Source organism: Mastigoproctus giganteus, chromosome 4 (assembly GCF_048544385.1).
Source record: "Mastigoproctus giganteus isolate SK-2022 chromosome 4, ASM4854438v1, whole genome shotgun sequence".
Classification (NCBI taxonomy): Eukaryota; Metazoa; Arthropoda; class Arachnida; order Uropygi; family Thelyphonidae; genus Mastigoproctus; species Mastigoproctus giganteus.
The window spans coordinates 236,403,700-236,419,447 of NC_143578.1; the positions used below are offsets into that span (position 1 = coordinate 236,403,700).

A 15,748-nucleotide genomic window follows, 5' to 3' on the forward strand; every position below is an offset into this window, starting at 1 on the left:
TAGCAGCAGTTTGCCTCCAATACCACACTGCTCCAATTTGTGCAGCAGTCTTCCATGTGCAACAGTATCAAAAGCCTTTCTAAGATCCAAATATATGATATCAAAATTATTCTTTGCATCCAGTTCTTTTGTGACTGCATCATAGTATCCAATGAAATTGGTCAGGCAAGACTTTCCCTTAACAAAACCATGCTGTGTCCGAGCTATAACTGAAGTCTTGTCTAGATGATCCTGCAGTGCTTCTTCACCTAGTGCCTCCATTAATTTCCCTGGAACAGAAGTTAAACTAACAGATCTATAATTACTTGTGTCGCCCTGTGATCCTCCTTTGTCAATTAGGGTCACATTTGCACATATCCAGTCCATGGGTACCTCCTCTGAGTCCAAGGAAGCTCTCATAATTATAGCTAAGGGTTTGCTTACTTCCTTTGCTGTCTCTCTCCTTTAATATAATTGGATAGATCCCATCCACCCTGGGTGCCCTTCTTATGTTTACATTTAACGATTTCTCCTCGACTTTCCTCTCAATTATTATAAAATTATCTAGCTCACTGCCAGTGTTTAACTCACCTCTGGCATTCCACTCCCTGTATAACTTCTCATGGGTGAATGTAGATGCAAAGTACTCATTTAGATTGTTAGCCATCTGAGCAGGATCATCAACAGTTGAACCATCAATATGCAGTGGACCAATCATATTCATCCCTTTCCTTCTAGAGTTTACATAGGTAAAGAACTCTTTGCATCCTTTGCCAAGGATTTCTCTTAATCTGCCTTTGGCTGCCTAATCTCCTTTGTGACTTGGTTTTTTTTTTTTTTTTTGTAGTTGTTGGTGCATCAGCTTCTGTGGCCATAGTGCACCTCCCAAGGTTTTTGTAGTACTTTGATCCAAGCCCGAGGCAGGATTCAAACCCGCGACCTTTGGGTTGCCAAGCAGGCACTTTACCCACCCGGCTAGCCCGGTCGGCTTGTGACCTGGTTACAGACCAGCTTATATCTATCATAGGCTTCCATGTCGCCCATTAGTTTATATGTATCCCATGCATTTTTCTTCTCTGCCACATGTCTCATTAGTTCATCTGACATCCATTTAAGCCTAAACCTTGAACAATATTTCTTAGTTGATATGTAGAGCCTAGTAGCTTCCAAGATAAATTCTTTGACTGCTTCCCATTTTGAATTTGCTTTTGGTAACATCATCAGTTGGTCCCACTGTACAGAATTTAAATACTGTCTCAGACCACCGTAGTTGCCTTTAGAAAGCAAAAACCCTTCTCTTTACCCCTGATGGCAGTTACCTCTTTGAGTAAATCCCACTTCAGCACACTGTGATCACTGCCACTTAGTGGATCCTTTATCTACAAATTCTTAATGCATGAAGAATCACTACTGATAATCAGATATTACTCCCTCTTGTTGCTTCCCGAACATGCTACTGTAGAAAACAATCATCCAATAAATCCACAAAAGCCTTGTTAGTGTGTGAGTGACCAACCCAAAAATTCTGGTCAATATCCGGGAAATTAAAATCCGCCATTATAAGACTCTCCTATTTATGGCCCACTCTATTTCCCTATACAGTTTTTATCAGAGTCATTAGGCCTATAACACACTCCTACTCTCAATTTTGATCTCCCAGTTCTTATGTCACGCCAAACTGACTCGACACTGCACTGTCCAGCGATGTTGACTGGCCACTTCCTTGGATTTTATGTGTTTCTTAACTAATAGCATAACCCCTCCTCCCTTTCTGTCCTGTCTATCCTTTCTGTACACATTGTACTCCCCAAATTCCAGTTCTGCACTGCTTATGTCTGTGTGACACCACGTCTCTGATATCCCAACAATATCTGCCTTTGATGTCTTGACTAGCACTTCAAGCTCATCGAATTTATTAATTATACTCCAAGCATTGGTGTACATGCAAGTATACATGCACCTGTTTCTACTCTTAGTTACCCTAACACAGCCCATGTATTTACTTTTTCCACTATGACTCCCAGCAGTCCTGGAAATCCCCATTGGCTTGCTTTCCAGGCTGCTGCTTAATTGCATTTCAATAGAAGTAGTGCAAGAATCACTTTTACCTCTGCCAGTGGCTACTGTTAATCTATTAGTTCATTTATTCCTCCCCCAAGCTAGCAGTTTTCTGACCCACTTAACACTGCCTCAATAGCCTCAGAAAATATTCTTGCACCCTTTCTATTTAAGTGTATCTCATCCCTGTAGAAGCAGTCTCTCCTGTTAACAAGCACAGACCAGGCTGAGAAAAATTCTACCCTTTGAGCCTTTCACTGTCTCTCCAGGGCCGAATTGATCGGCAAGGCTTTCATCATATACTCCCTCCTATCGCATCTGGGCAGAAATGGAGACACTTTTAAATTCAACCCTAATTCACGGCTTTTTTTAAATTTAATTATTATTATTTTTTTTAGAGTAGTATGAGTGGGTTTGATTTCCCTGAGAAACCAAAGAGATTCTTAAAGCTTCTTTGATGAGGACTGTAGTTAGCGAGTTTCAGGAAAAGAGAGTAGGGTTTTATCTCATGAGTTATTCTGGTTTTTCAGCTCACATAACATATAGATTGGCTCATGAGCTTATTATTAATAATGGCAAATGATGCAAAGAACCAGGTTTATATGACATCAAAAAAAAAAAAAAAAAACATCTATACATCCTCTCTAATCATTTTTCTAATCCTTCCTTAAATTTATTCAAACTACCCACTTCCATGACACAAAATAGAAGTTTTTCCAATGATTAGTTACTCTCTGGTGAAAGCAAATTTTTGCATACCGATCTGTAACCATCCTTTTTTACAATTTAAATTTTTGTCCCCTTATTTTTGTCTGAGAAAAAGTATGGTTGTCATCAGCTAGTACAGAAATAATACACTTGTGCAATATATATATATGGCCTAAGGTGATGATTTGCCTCAAAATTACCATCACCAACATCATCATAAATAATGCTCCTTAACTTATTCCCTTTTCCTAACCTTGTTAAACCAATATGGATGTTTTGTGGTGCTTCTTCAAATTTAACAAGATAGTCCATGAAGTCTGCATAAGCTAGGTGATGCTATCTTACTTAAAAAATGAATAGCTATTCCCAGAGGCACACACACCAAACAGTAATATTTTTGTATTTTTTTTGGTAAGGATGAGATTTAGTTTCATTCACAGTAAATTTACGTGCACTCTATAATAAGAGGTTAACTGACACTGTTTTTCCAAAAAAAATGTACCATAGTAATTTCTATAATTTTATGACAGTCAAATAAAAAAGTCATATATGAAACTTATTATCAAAAAATATTCTTTTGAGTTCAAACATCTAAAGCCATAATGTTTCAGACTTAGTGATGTAATCCTGTCAGTGGCTGTACCATTATCTTCAACTCCTCCATCTCCGTACGTTGCTGTTGGTGTAGAGGATTGTCATTGTCCTCCACAGTATGCAGGATCATCTTGTCAGGTAAGTATTCTTGATTATTATCCATAATTTTTTAAGGCAAGTAAGGCTCTCAGAGTTGATGGCATATACCAAGTAATTTTGAGGGAGGCCACTGGGGAGGTTATTGAACCATTGAGGTTAATTTGCAGGATCATTTAGACAAGACTTCAGTTATAGCTCAGACACAGCATGGTTTTGTTAAGGGGAAGTCTTGCCTGACCAACTTGATTGGATATTATGATGCAGTCACAAAAGAACTGGATGCAGGGAATAACTTTGATATTATATACTTGGATCTTAGAAAGGCTTTTGATACTGTTGCACATGGAAGACTGCTACACAAATTGGAGCAGTGTGACATTGGAGGCAAATTGCTGCTATGGATAAAGGGGTGGTTGAGGGGGAGAAGACAGAGAGTGGTAATCAATGGACACTGCTCATCGTGGACTAATGTTATTAGTGGAGTCCCTCAGGGCTCAGTGTTGGGTCCATTATTGTTTTCTGTATTTATAAATGATATTGATGATGGTATATCAAGCTTAATGTCCAAGTTTGCAGATGATACAAAGGTTGGCAGGGTTGTCAAGGACACTACTGACACTATGCTGCTGCAACAGGATCTGGAAAGGTTGAGCAGATGGGCTGAGAGGTGGCAAATGAAGTTTAACATTGACAAATGTAAAGTACTACACATGGGAAACAGCAATCCCAGAGCAACGTATCAACTCTGTGGTACTACACTGACAGTGGTAGAGAATGAAAGGGACTTGGGGGTGGTTGTGCAGGCAGATATGAAGTTCTCTGAGCAGTGCAGACGGGCTGCAAGAGTAGCTCATGGAGTATTGTCAATGATATACAGGAATTTTTCCAGCAGGGATAAGGAGGTGATTATTCCATTGTATAAGGCAATGGTCAGGCCACACCTAGAGTACTGTATACAGGTCTGGAGGCTTCATTTCAAGAAGGATGTAGAGCTGCTGGAACGAGTACAGAGAAGGGCAACAAGATTAGTGAATGGAACAAAGGGGTGCTCTTACGAAGAAAGGCTTAAGTTTTGCAAATTACAGTGTCTGGAGACTAGGCACCAGCGAGGTGATCTGATAGAGGTGTATAAAGCCTTGAATGGTTTAAGCATGCTCAATGCTGATGGGATTCTTCCTCTAGCTCAGAAAAATCACCTGAGAGGGCATAAATTCAAATTGAGGAAAGACAGATGTAGTATAGACGTGAGGAAATTTGCCTTTAGCCAGCGGGTGGTTGGTTGGTGGAACAGACTTCCATCCCTTGTGGTGGAGGTTGATAGCCTAAATAAGTTTAAGGCTCAGCTGGACAGGTATTTGGAACGAACAGAGGGGTGAAGTGGAAGTGGGTTTTTTTTTTTTTTTTTTTTGGCTGATGCTGCATAAGCTTGCTTTCTTGCATCAAATGCCTCTACTAATGCTAATGCTAATTATGAGGGCATCTTTGAACTCAGGAGAGGTTTCTTTGGATTGGAGAAGTGCCAACATATCACCAGTACATAATGGTGGTTCTAAGAGTGAAGTCGATAACTACAAACCAGTTGGTCTGATTTCAGTGGTAGGGAAAAATCTTAGTGGCAATGATTAAGAGTGCAATACAAGGATTAGCATCATATGCCTCTACTAATGCTTACATTTAGCATTAGTAGAGGCATATGATGCAAGAAAGCAAGCTTATGCAGCATCAGCCAGGAAAAAAAATAATAAAGCACTTATTTCACCCCTCCATTTGTTCGAAGTACCTGTCTAGCTCAGCCTTAAATTTATTTAGGCTATCAACTTCCACAACAAAGGATGGAAGTCTGTTCCACCAACCAACCACCCGCTGGCTAAACGCAAACTTCCACACATCTATCCTACATCTCTCTTTCCTCAATTTGAATTTATGCCCTCACAAATGATTATTCTTAGCAGTAGGAAGAATTCCATCAGCATTCAGCATGCTCAAGCCATTCAAGACTTTATACACCTCAATCAGATCACCTCACAGGTGCCTAGTCTCCAAACACTGTAATTTGCAAAATTTAAACCTTTCTTCATAAGAGCAACCCTTTGTTCCATTCACTAATCTTGTTGCCCTTCTCTGTACTCGTTCCAACAGCTCTACATCCTTCTTAAAATGAGGCCTCCAGGCCTGTATACAGTACTCTAGGTGTGGTCTGACCATTGCCTTATACAAGGGAATAATCACCTCCTTATCCCTACTAGAAAAATTCCTGTATATCATTGACAAGACACCATGAGCTACTCTTGCAGACCATCTGCACTGCTCAGAAAACTTCATATCTGCCTGCACAATTACCCCCCAGGTCCTTTTCGTTCTCTACCACTGTCAGTGTAGTACCACAGAGTTGATACCTCACTCTGGGGTTGCTGCTTCCCATATGTAGTACTTTAAATTTGTCAATGTTAAACTTCATTTTCCACCTCTCAGCCCATCTGCTCAAATTTTCTAGATCCTGTTGCAGTGGCGTACTGTCATTAGTGTCCTTAACAACCCGGCCAACCTTCATATCGTCTGCAAACTTGGACATCAAGATTGATATACCATCATCGATATCATTTATAAATACAGCAAACAACAATGGACCCAATACTGAACCCTGAGGGACTCCACTAATAACATTAGACCATGATGAGCAGTGTCCATTGATTACCACTCTCTGTCTTCTCCCACTCAACCATCCCTTTATCCATAGCAGCAATTTGCCTCCAATGCCACACTGCTCCAATTTGTGCAGCAGTCTTCCATGTGCAACAGTATCAAAAGCCTTTCTAAGATCCAAATATAGATATCAAAGTTATTCCCTGCATCCAGTTCCTTTGTGATTTGTGACTACATCATAGTATCCAATCAAATTGGTCAGGCAAGGCTTTCCCTTAACAAAACCATGCTGTGTCCGAGCTGTAACTGAAGTCTTGTCTAGGTGATCCTGCAGTGCTTCTTTAACCAGTACCTCCATTAATTTTCCTGAAACAGAAGTTAAACTAACAGGTCTATAATTACTTATGTTGCCCTGTGATCCTCCTTTTGTGAATTGGGGTCACATTTGCACATCTCCAGTCCATGTGTACCTCCCCTGAGTTCAAAGTAACTCTCATAATTATGGCGAAGGGTTTGCTTACTTCCTTTTCTGCCTCCTTTAATATAACTGGATAGATCCCGTCCACCCCACATGCCTTTTTCATGTTTATCTTCAACAATTTCTCCTCCACTTTCCTCTCAGTTATTACAAAATCATCCAGCTCACTGCCAGAGTTTAACTCACCTCTGGCATTCCCCTCCCTGAATAACTCGTCATGGGTGAATGTAGATGCAAAATACTCATTTAGTTTGTTAGCCACCTGAGCAGGATCATCAACAGTTGAACCATCAATATGCAGTGGACCAATCTGATTCCTCCCTTTCCTTCTAGAGTTTATATAGGTAAAGAACTCTTTGTTGTTTTTCTTTGCATCCTTTGCGAAGGATTTCTCATAATCTGCCTTTGCCTGCCTAATTTCCTTTGTGACTTGGTTACAGACCAGCTTATATCTATCATAGGCTTCCATGTCACCCATTAGTTTATATGTATCCCATGCATTTTTCTTCTCTGCCACATGTCTCATTAGTTCATCTGACATCCATTTAAGCCTAAACCTTGAACAATATTTCTTAGTTGATATGTAGAGCCTAGTAGCTTCCAAGATAAATTCTTTGACTGCTTCCCATTTTGAATTTGCTTTTGGTAACATCATCAGTTGGTCCCACTGTACAGAATTTAAATACTGTCTCAGAACACTGTAGTCACCTTTACGAAAGCAAAACCCTTCCCTTTACCCCTGATGGTAGTTACCTCTTTGAGTAAATCCCACTTCAGCACACTGTGATCACTTCCACCTAGTGGTTCCTTTATCTGCAGATTCTTAATGCATGAAGAATCACTATTGATAGTCAGATCAAGGGTATTACTCCCTCTAGTTGCCTCCCGAACATGCTGATGTAGAAAACAATCATCCAATAAATCCACAGAAGCCTTGCTAGTGTGTTGAGTGACCAACCCACAAATTCCACTCAATATCTGTGAAATTAAAATCCCCCATTATAAAACTCTGATTTACTGGCCCACTCTATTTCCCTGTACAGTTCCTTATTATACTCATCAGAGTCATTAGGCCTATAGCACACTCCTACTCTCAATTTTGATCTCCTAATGCTTATGTCACACCAAATTGACTCGACACTGAACTGTCCAGCAATGTCGACTGGCTTCACTTCCTTGGATTTTATGTGTTTCTTAACTAATAGTATAACCCCTCCTTCCTTCCTATCTTTTCTATCTTTCCTGTATACATTGTACTCTCCAAATTCCAGTTCTGCATTCCTTATATCTGTGTGACACCACATCTCTGACAGCCGACCGGGCTAGCCGAGTGGGTAAAGTACCTGCCCGGCAACCCAAAGGTCGCGGGTTCGATTCCCGCCTCGGGCTTGGATCAAAGTACTGCAAAAACCTTGGGAGGTGCAATATGGCCACAGACGCCGATGCGCCAACAACTATCAAATCAAAAAAAAAAAAAAAAAAAAAACATCTGTGATATCCCAACAGTATGTGCCTTTGATGTTCTGAGCAATACCTCAAATTTATTTACCAAACTCCTAGCATTGGTGTACATGCAAGTATACATGCCCCTGTTCCTATTCTTAGCTGCGCCTCTGTAGCCAGGTGGGAAGGAGCAGCAGTGTGTTGCAGACGTTTCTTGATTAGACTGGGGTTCGAGCCCATCACCACCAAATACGGAGGATGCGGAAAGGTCAGGGAATGACCACCACATATCCTGGAGCAATATGGACTTAGTTGCTAATGCTCCTAAAAACCAAACAACAAACAAACAAACATATCCTTAGCTACTCTAACACAACCCATGTGTTTTCTTGTACTGCAATGACTCCCAGCAGTCTGTGAAATACAGTGCATCTTTTTTTCCAGGCTGCTGCTCATTCCAATAGAAGCAGTGCAAGAATCCCTTTCACCTCTGCCAGTGGCTACTATTAATCTGTTAGTCCTTGTATTCCTCCAAGCTAGCAGTTTGGAGGGATACAAGGACTCGATAGCATCAGCAAATATTCTTGCACCCTTTCTATTTAAGTGTATCCCATCCCTGTAGAAGTAGTCTCTCCTGTTTACAAGTACAGACCAGGCTGAAAAATATTCTACCCTTTGAGTCTTGCACAATCTTTCCAGGGCCAAATTGATTAACAAGGCTCTCATCATATACTTCCTGCTATTGTGTCTGGGTAGAATTGCAGACACTTTCAAATTCAACCCTAATTTACAGCTTTTTTTCAACAGTGTCCTGTACTTATTAAGTAATTCCACCAGTCTCTTACTCTTAATATTATTAGTGCCAATGTGTGTGCAACAATATCACCTTTTGTGCCCTTAAAAGGTGATATCCGCTCTACAATGTCATCAACATTTGCCTCTGGCAGACATACCCTAGTCCTGTTCCACCTATCCTTTTTATATAGCATGTTCCCCATTTCCCTGACAATAGTCACCAACAACTACTAGTTCCTGTGGACCAGCGCATTCTGCCTTGGGGGTTGCTGCTGTGTTGCATGATGGTCAAGTGCAAGCTCTGGTGTTGATGTGGGCAGCTGAGAGCTTGATGGGCCCCTCAATTTAGATCCTACGAGGGTATTCTGCTCCTTGAGACTTGCACAGTCTTTCCAGGGCCGAATTGATTGACAAGGCTCTCATCATATACTCCCTCCTATCGTGCCTGGGCAGAATTGCAGACACTTTCAAATTCAGCCCTAATTCACAGCTTTTTTTCAACAGTGACCTGTACTTGTTAAGTAATTCTGCCGGTCTCCTACTCTTAATATCATTAGTGCCAATGTGTACAACAATATCACCCTTTGTGCCCTTAAATAAATATGGCATCTGCATTTAAATAGATATGAAGGACACATGACATGGTTTTTTTTAAGGGAAAATCATGTTTAACTAACTTAGTAGGCTATTTTGACACAGTTATTCATGAGCTGGATGTGCGGAACAAATTTCAGCAGTTTATTTAGAGTTTAGTAAAGCATTTGACTTAGTCCATCATGAGAGGTTACTTTATAAGCTGGAACATATTGGGATTACTGGAAAGATTCTAAGGTGGATTGCTGGTTGGCTGCAGGGCTTAAGGCAGAGGGTTTTGATTAATGGATATTCTTCAGATTGGTGTAATGTCTGGAGTAGCGTTTCCCAAGGATAGGTTTTTTTGACCACTGTTGTTTCTGATTTTCTTGTGTAGTTGTGTGTGACTCCAAGACCACAACTCAAAATAAATTAGTACTGCTGTTGCTTTTGTTAGATTAGTATAACAAATATTTCTATTGTAATAACTGCATGAAGTTTAAGGTAACTAAAATGAAAGTTAACTTCATGCAGCTATTACCACCCAAAAGGACTAAAATTTACATTAAAACTGCTTAAGAAAAGTGTGCATTAAAGACACCATACATTTTTTTTTTAATAACAGACTGCCTTTAACCAACCAGAGGTTTATAATAAAAATGGCTTAAAAAGCTCCTTACGTAATATCAAAAATTGGGACCTTTTATCACCACATCTTGTCTTCTTGAGAGGCCTTACATAATGTTGTTTTGATGTTTCATCATTCAAGAATTACATTCACTTCTGCTAAATAAACTTTAACTACAATGAAACCTCTTAATGTAATATTTCTTTGGACGGAGGGGGATTCAAGATTTTTATACAGTAAACAAAGGGGTATATGCTAAATGAATGTGAGTCATTGCACATTAATTTACTTAAAAATTAGTGTGTTTCAGTACTGTGTACATATTAAAGAGAATAAAAATACCAGTTTTTATCCTTGGTTTGTTATCAGATGTTGTGAAATGAAAGCAAATATATAATATATAAATGAAATTATATGCAGTAACTTGCTGGTAGTCCCCCCCCCCTCCAAGTTACTCTGTGGTTTTAAAATCCCAGAATAACACACACACACACACAGAGGGAAAAAAAGAGGCTACAGTTCCCCTGTGATAAAAATGTGTGTGTGTATATATATATATGTATATCCATGTTAGGCGAAGCATTATTTATAACTTTTAAAATCATAGATAACTTAAGGTTATTAATAAAATCAGAAGTTGGGTCTATTGATCGTGATCAATAGGCCCAACCTTTCAAATCCATAGACTTAACCAACTGGAACTCAAATATCTCCAAACACATTCATAGTAACATCATAGTGGCCCAAAGCATCAGAAGGATCAACATATGCAATAATGTAGATCACATAATAGACACACTCATCGATTTCAAATCCAAATTAATTAACAACGGATTCCCATACTACTTTATAACACGAAACCTACATAAAGCTATATTGATAGCTATCAACAAAAAACATAACATTAACCTTAACCCATATATTATTACAGATAAAGTTTTAGCAACAAGATACACTTATACTGAGTGTTCGATATCACTGACTTGTTCATCTTCACAGGGCTTGTATATATGTAGATAGTAGGCACTACCCATGGAGTAAGCCACATATAGCTTACACTCATTGAAAAAGTAGTACCTATATTTACTTCATGGGTAGGAACAAATTTCACTAATTTCATTATATTTCTTTACATTTCTTTACATTTCTTTATATCGCTTTATATTCTTATTTGCTATATGCTCTATTCTCCACCAGAGAACTATCTACCATTCTTCATTTACACCACTGCCTATTACAAGTAAATTACATATATAATTTGCTAGTTCTTCCACCTAGATTCCAGAGAGCGCTACTGTTTTTTGTTTTCTGGTTTTGTTGCTGATTTTATTTCACTAACTCCCGAACCCAGGCAGCGTCTACATCAACCAGCATCGGATAAATAATACATGTGCTCCACTTCTCGGTCTTTCTAACTTCACGTTCACCGGTGGTAAGCACACTTACATGTATATACTTTTCACTAGGAGTTTGTCATATATATTAACCATTTGGTCCTTTCTATCTATATTATGCCAATTCCTTACTATATCTTCAGCTTCCTATTTTCAGTTACAGTATATCCCCTAGATCTTATATGATGTGATACTTATAACCATAAACCAGGATCCCTTTCTTTAAGGGATGGGAAGTTTTTTTTTATGAAAACCCCAAACACGAAAGGTATCAAAACCTATAGTACTTAGTACCTTGCATGGGTTGAAGGAGAAGTATGGGGGGGGAGGGGATGCCAGAAACTTTGCTCTAGAGACTAAACATGGGTTTCACCACTTCAAGCCTCCAATAAGCAAAGTGGTTACGCTCCCGGTTTCTTCCCACGTACATTTGTATTCTTCCTTTTTCTATACTTTTAGCTATATACTATATAACCCTATGTTTTTATACCTCATGAACTATTAGAGCAATTCGAGGGGGATTGAGGTACTATTGCTATTCTTTATCCTATTTCCGTTCTCCTTCCTTTAGCCTATGCTGCCTATTCAACATAGATAATATAGATAAACAACAGTGGATGGAACTCTTACTCTATTGTATTCTTTATGCTACTAAGCTATCTGTCGAGCTAATAGTCATCTCACCCATAAACTACTAATCTAAATTTGCTTATTATCAGCTTTTGGCCCATATATTACAATACTTCCAAATTACCTCACATACTTTGGTACCATATTATTATTAATATTATTGTTATGCGTGCAGATGACAACAGAAACAGATAGCTGCCTTAATTATGGGCTGATACATTGAGAGGGTTAGCTCTCGATAAAGTCCCTTTCAATATATCTACTAACCCATAATTAACACATTTTATAATTTTGCCCTATTATATTTCAATTTATCTTTTTTAGTTCATTACAATTTATGTTTTTTAGTTCATTACAATTTATGCTAATACATAGGGTTATGAAAACATAGGGTTATATTACTACCTTTTATCTCATTTTGCTTTACTTTCACTTTATATTGTATATATAATGTACTTCTAGGTTTTGCCACAGTGCCGGCCTTGGCCTTTGCACGTTACCTGGGCTGTTTTGACTTACAGGTCATTCTCAGACTGCACCTTAACTTACTCAGCTTGTTACCTCATTTCTAATCCAATGTTTTTACAGTACCAAATTCTACTATATCAACCTTTTAATATATATCTTTTTTTTTTTTTTCTTTTCTTTTTTTTTGGAAGCTAGTGCTTCCGAAAAATTTAAAGAAAATCCTTTTTTTGGGGGGGGAGGCTAGGAAATGTACTTCAGAAAAGAAATAAATTACAAAATATCAGTAATTTTACAATGTATTAGTCTCCATCTCCTTTAGAAAATCCTAGGACTGTCACTGCGAATACATACAGACATAAACAGATGTATTTTAAATCATTTGAACTAATGTATCATATCAATTGGTGCAGTATGATCTAAGTTGCTGTTGATGTTTTTAGACTTTTTTCTAAAGTCTAAAAACATCAACAGCAACTATAGTGTTACTTACACCAATGGTTGCTGTTGCTGTATATCAACTGAATATTATGAAATATTGAGTATAATTATTTTATGATATGATGAATAATCTGTTTACTTAAAAGTGGTCATCAGCTAACTTTTAGAATTTTAGTGCTTGCAATGTGCAAAAAGTTACCCACCTCTTGTTTTTGATGCTTCCATAAATTTTTTATGCATTTTTCATTTGGAAGTGCTTTCAGCCTTTCTTTCTTTCCTTCCTTCCTTCCTTCCATCTATCCATCCATCCATTGATCCATCAATCAATTGTGGATCATCTTAACAGCGAATGGAACAGTGGCGGTCACCTCTTCACCATCACTGAAGAGTCCATCACCCTCAATGTGTGAAATACGAGACTGACCCAATGCCAAGGAACTGTTATTAATTCAGTGAAATTGAAATGTTTATATTTCTCTCTAAAAAGTTTCTTTACTTTTTTCCTTTTGCTTTTTTTACATAAAATGTAAATAGCTGTTGTTGAAAATGTATCTACTGTTCATGTTTAAATAAATAAAAAATATATATATCTATCTACCTACATACATACATACAAAAAATATGTTTCTGATCAGTTGTCTGAGAAATGTGAAACCAATTTATAATATTGTGTTTACTGGAAACCTGTTTCACTTTAACATTGTTTCCTCTAATATGGTGTTTTATAGGGACACATCTACAATATCAAGCAAAGTCTTCCTTTATTGTTGCTAATAAAACCAAAGGTTAAAGAAAATGAATGCATGGAGAAACTCAGTTATACAAGGTGTGACCTTAAAGTTTGGGTACTAAACTAATAATTGGGAAATGAAGCTTAGCAATTATTAGGATAGAGGGCCTACAGTTGTGTATGCCTTAACAGTAGTCTTCTTGACACTGTATATGCTGATTCCAATGCTTCTGTAACTTCCGACCATTTCTAATAGGCCACTTTGGAACTCTTAATTCCTGTGTCATGTTCTGAATGATTTCCTCAGTGTTTTTTTATTATATTTTGCCTTGTGTTTCCCAGGCTTGGGAAACAAACAAAAAAAAAAAAAAAAAAAAAAAAAAAAATACCCATGGAGCTAAATTTGTTGGGTAGGATAGTGGATGAGGACTACAGCGATGGAATATTTCATATGAAACACCATGACTTCTCAATATGCAAGCACAAATTTCCTGAAGCCCACTTTTCCGACTCTCTCTCTCTCTCTTCCCCCCCCCCATAACATCACATATTCACCGTTTGAACTAATTCATAATAAACATTGCCCTGAGTAAAAAAAAAAAAAAAAATAGCAATATCTCCAGATTTGATCAAGATTGTCTTACTTTTTGGGGGGGGGGGGCTTTTAGAAGACAGTCTTCCACTGAGTCTTAGCCATACACATACAATAGCCACCAGTAATGATAGAAGAAAGAAAGTCTGGGTGCTGTAGGTTCCTAATAACTTTCACGTTTGAGGTTTTAATTTAAAAAAAAAGAGCAGCATGTTGAAAGGATCCCGACTTACAAGAACTCACTGATGTTCTCTGTGATCATCAGTATGGATGCGAGGCACAAACTTGGCTGATATTAGTATTAGTAGAGGCACATGATGCAAAATAATAATCCCATTTCACCGATCCATTCACTGTTCAGAAAACTTCATATCTGACTGCACAATTACCCCAAGGTCTCTTTCATTCTCCACTACTCTGAGTGTAACACCACCCAGTTGGTACATTTCTCTGGGGTTACTGCTACCCATATAACATTGGCAAATGCAAATACTTTGCATTTGCCAATGTTAAACTTCAGTTCCCACTTCTCAGCCATCTACCCAACTTTTCCAGATCCTGTTGCAGCAGCATACTGTCATTACTGTTATTAACAACCCTGCCAGCCTTTGTATCATCTGCAAACTTTGACATTAAGCTTAATATACCTTCATCAATATCATTGATAAATAAAGAAAACAACAATAGGCCCAACACCGAAAACTGAGGGACACCACTAATAACATTAGCCCACGTAGAGCAGTACGCATTGATCACCACTCTCTATCTTCTCCCACTCAACCATCCTTTTATCCATTGTAGCAACTTGCCCTTAATGCCATACTGGTCCAATTTGTATAGTAGTCTTCCATGTGCAACAGTATCAAAAGCTTTCCTGAAATCCAAGTATAGGATATCAAAATTATTTTTTGCATCCAGTTCCTTTGTGACCACATCATAGTATCCAATGAAATTGGTCAGACAAGACTTCCCCTTAACAAAACCATGCTGTGTCCGAGCTATAACTGAAGTCTTGTCTAGATGATCCTGCAATGCTTCTTTAATGAGTTACTCCAATATTTTCTCTAGAACAGAAGTCAAACTAACAGGTCTGTAATTACTTGTCACCCTTTGATCTCCCTTTGTAAATTGGAGGTACAGTTGCATATCTCCAGTACGTGGAGACTTCCCCGGAGTTCAAGGATGCTCTCATGATTATGGCTAAGGGTTTGGTTACTACCTTTTCTGCCTCCTTTAATATAACTGGATAGATCCCATCAACCCTAGGTGCCTTTCTTATGTTTAACTTCAACAATTTCTCTTCCACTTTGCTCTCAGTTGTTACCAAATCATTTAACTCCCTGTTAGAGTTTGATCAACATCTGGCCCTTCACACCCCCATAGCCAGGTGGGCAGGAGCAGCAGTGCGTAGCACATGCTTCTTGATTAGACCGAGGTTCAAGCCCATGACCATCAAATATGGAGGATGTGGAAAGGTCAGGGAATGACCACCGCATAT

The 15,748-nt window shown here is 38.4% G+C and overlaps 1 protein-coding gene across 6 annotated transcripts in view; it reads left to right on the forward strand.

Moving 5' to 3' along the window:
- Positions 1–15,748, forward strand: part of LOC150087516 (laminin subunit alpha lam-3-like) — a 746,420-nt gene that overhangs the window by 430,102 nt on the left and 300,570 nt on the right. For all 6 annotated transcript variants that reach the window (XM_090371226.1, XM_090371225.1, XM_090371229.1 and 3 more), the window contains one exon: positions 3,357–3,477. In XM_090371226.1, coding sequence (XP_090227352.1) covers positions 3,357–3,477 — 121 coding nt within the window. The remainder of the gene's footprint in view (positions 1–3,356; positions 3,478–15,748) is intronic.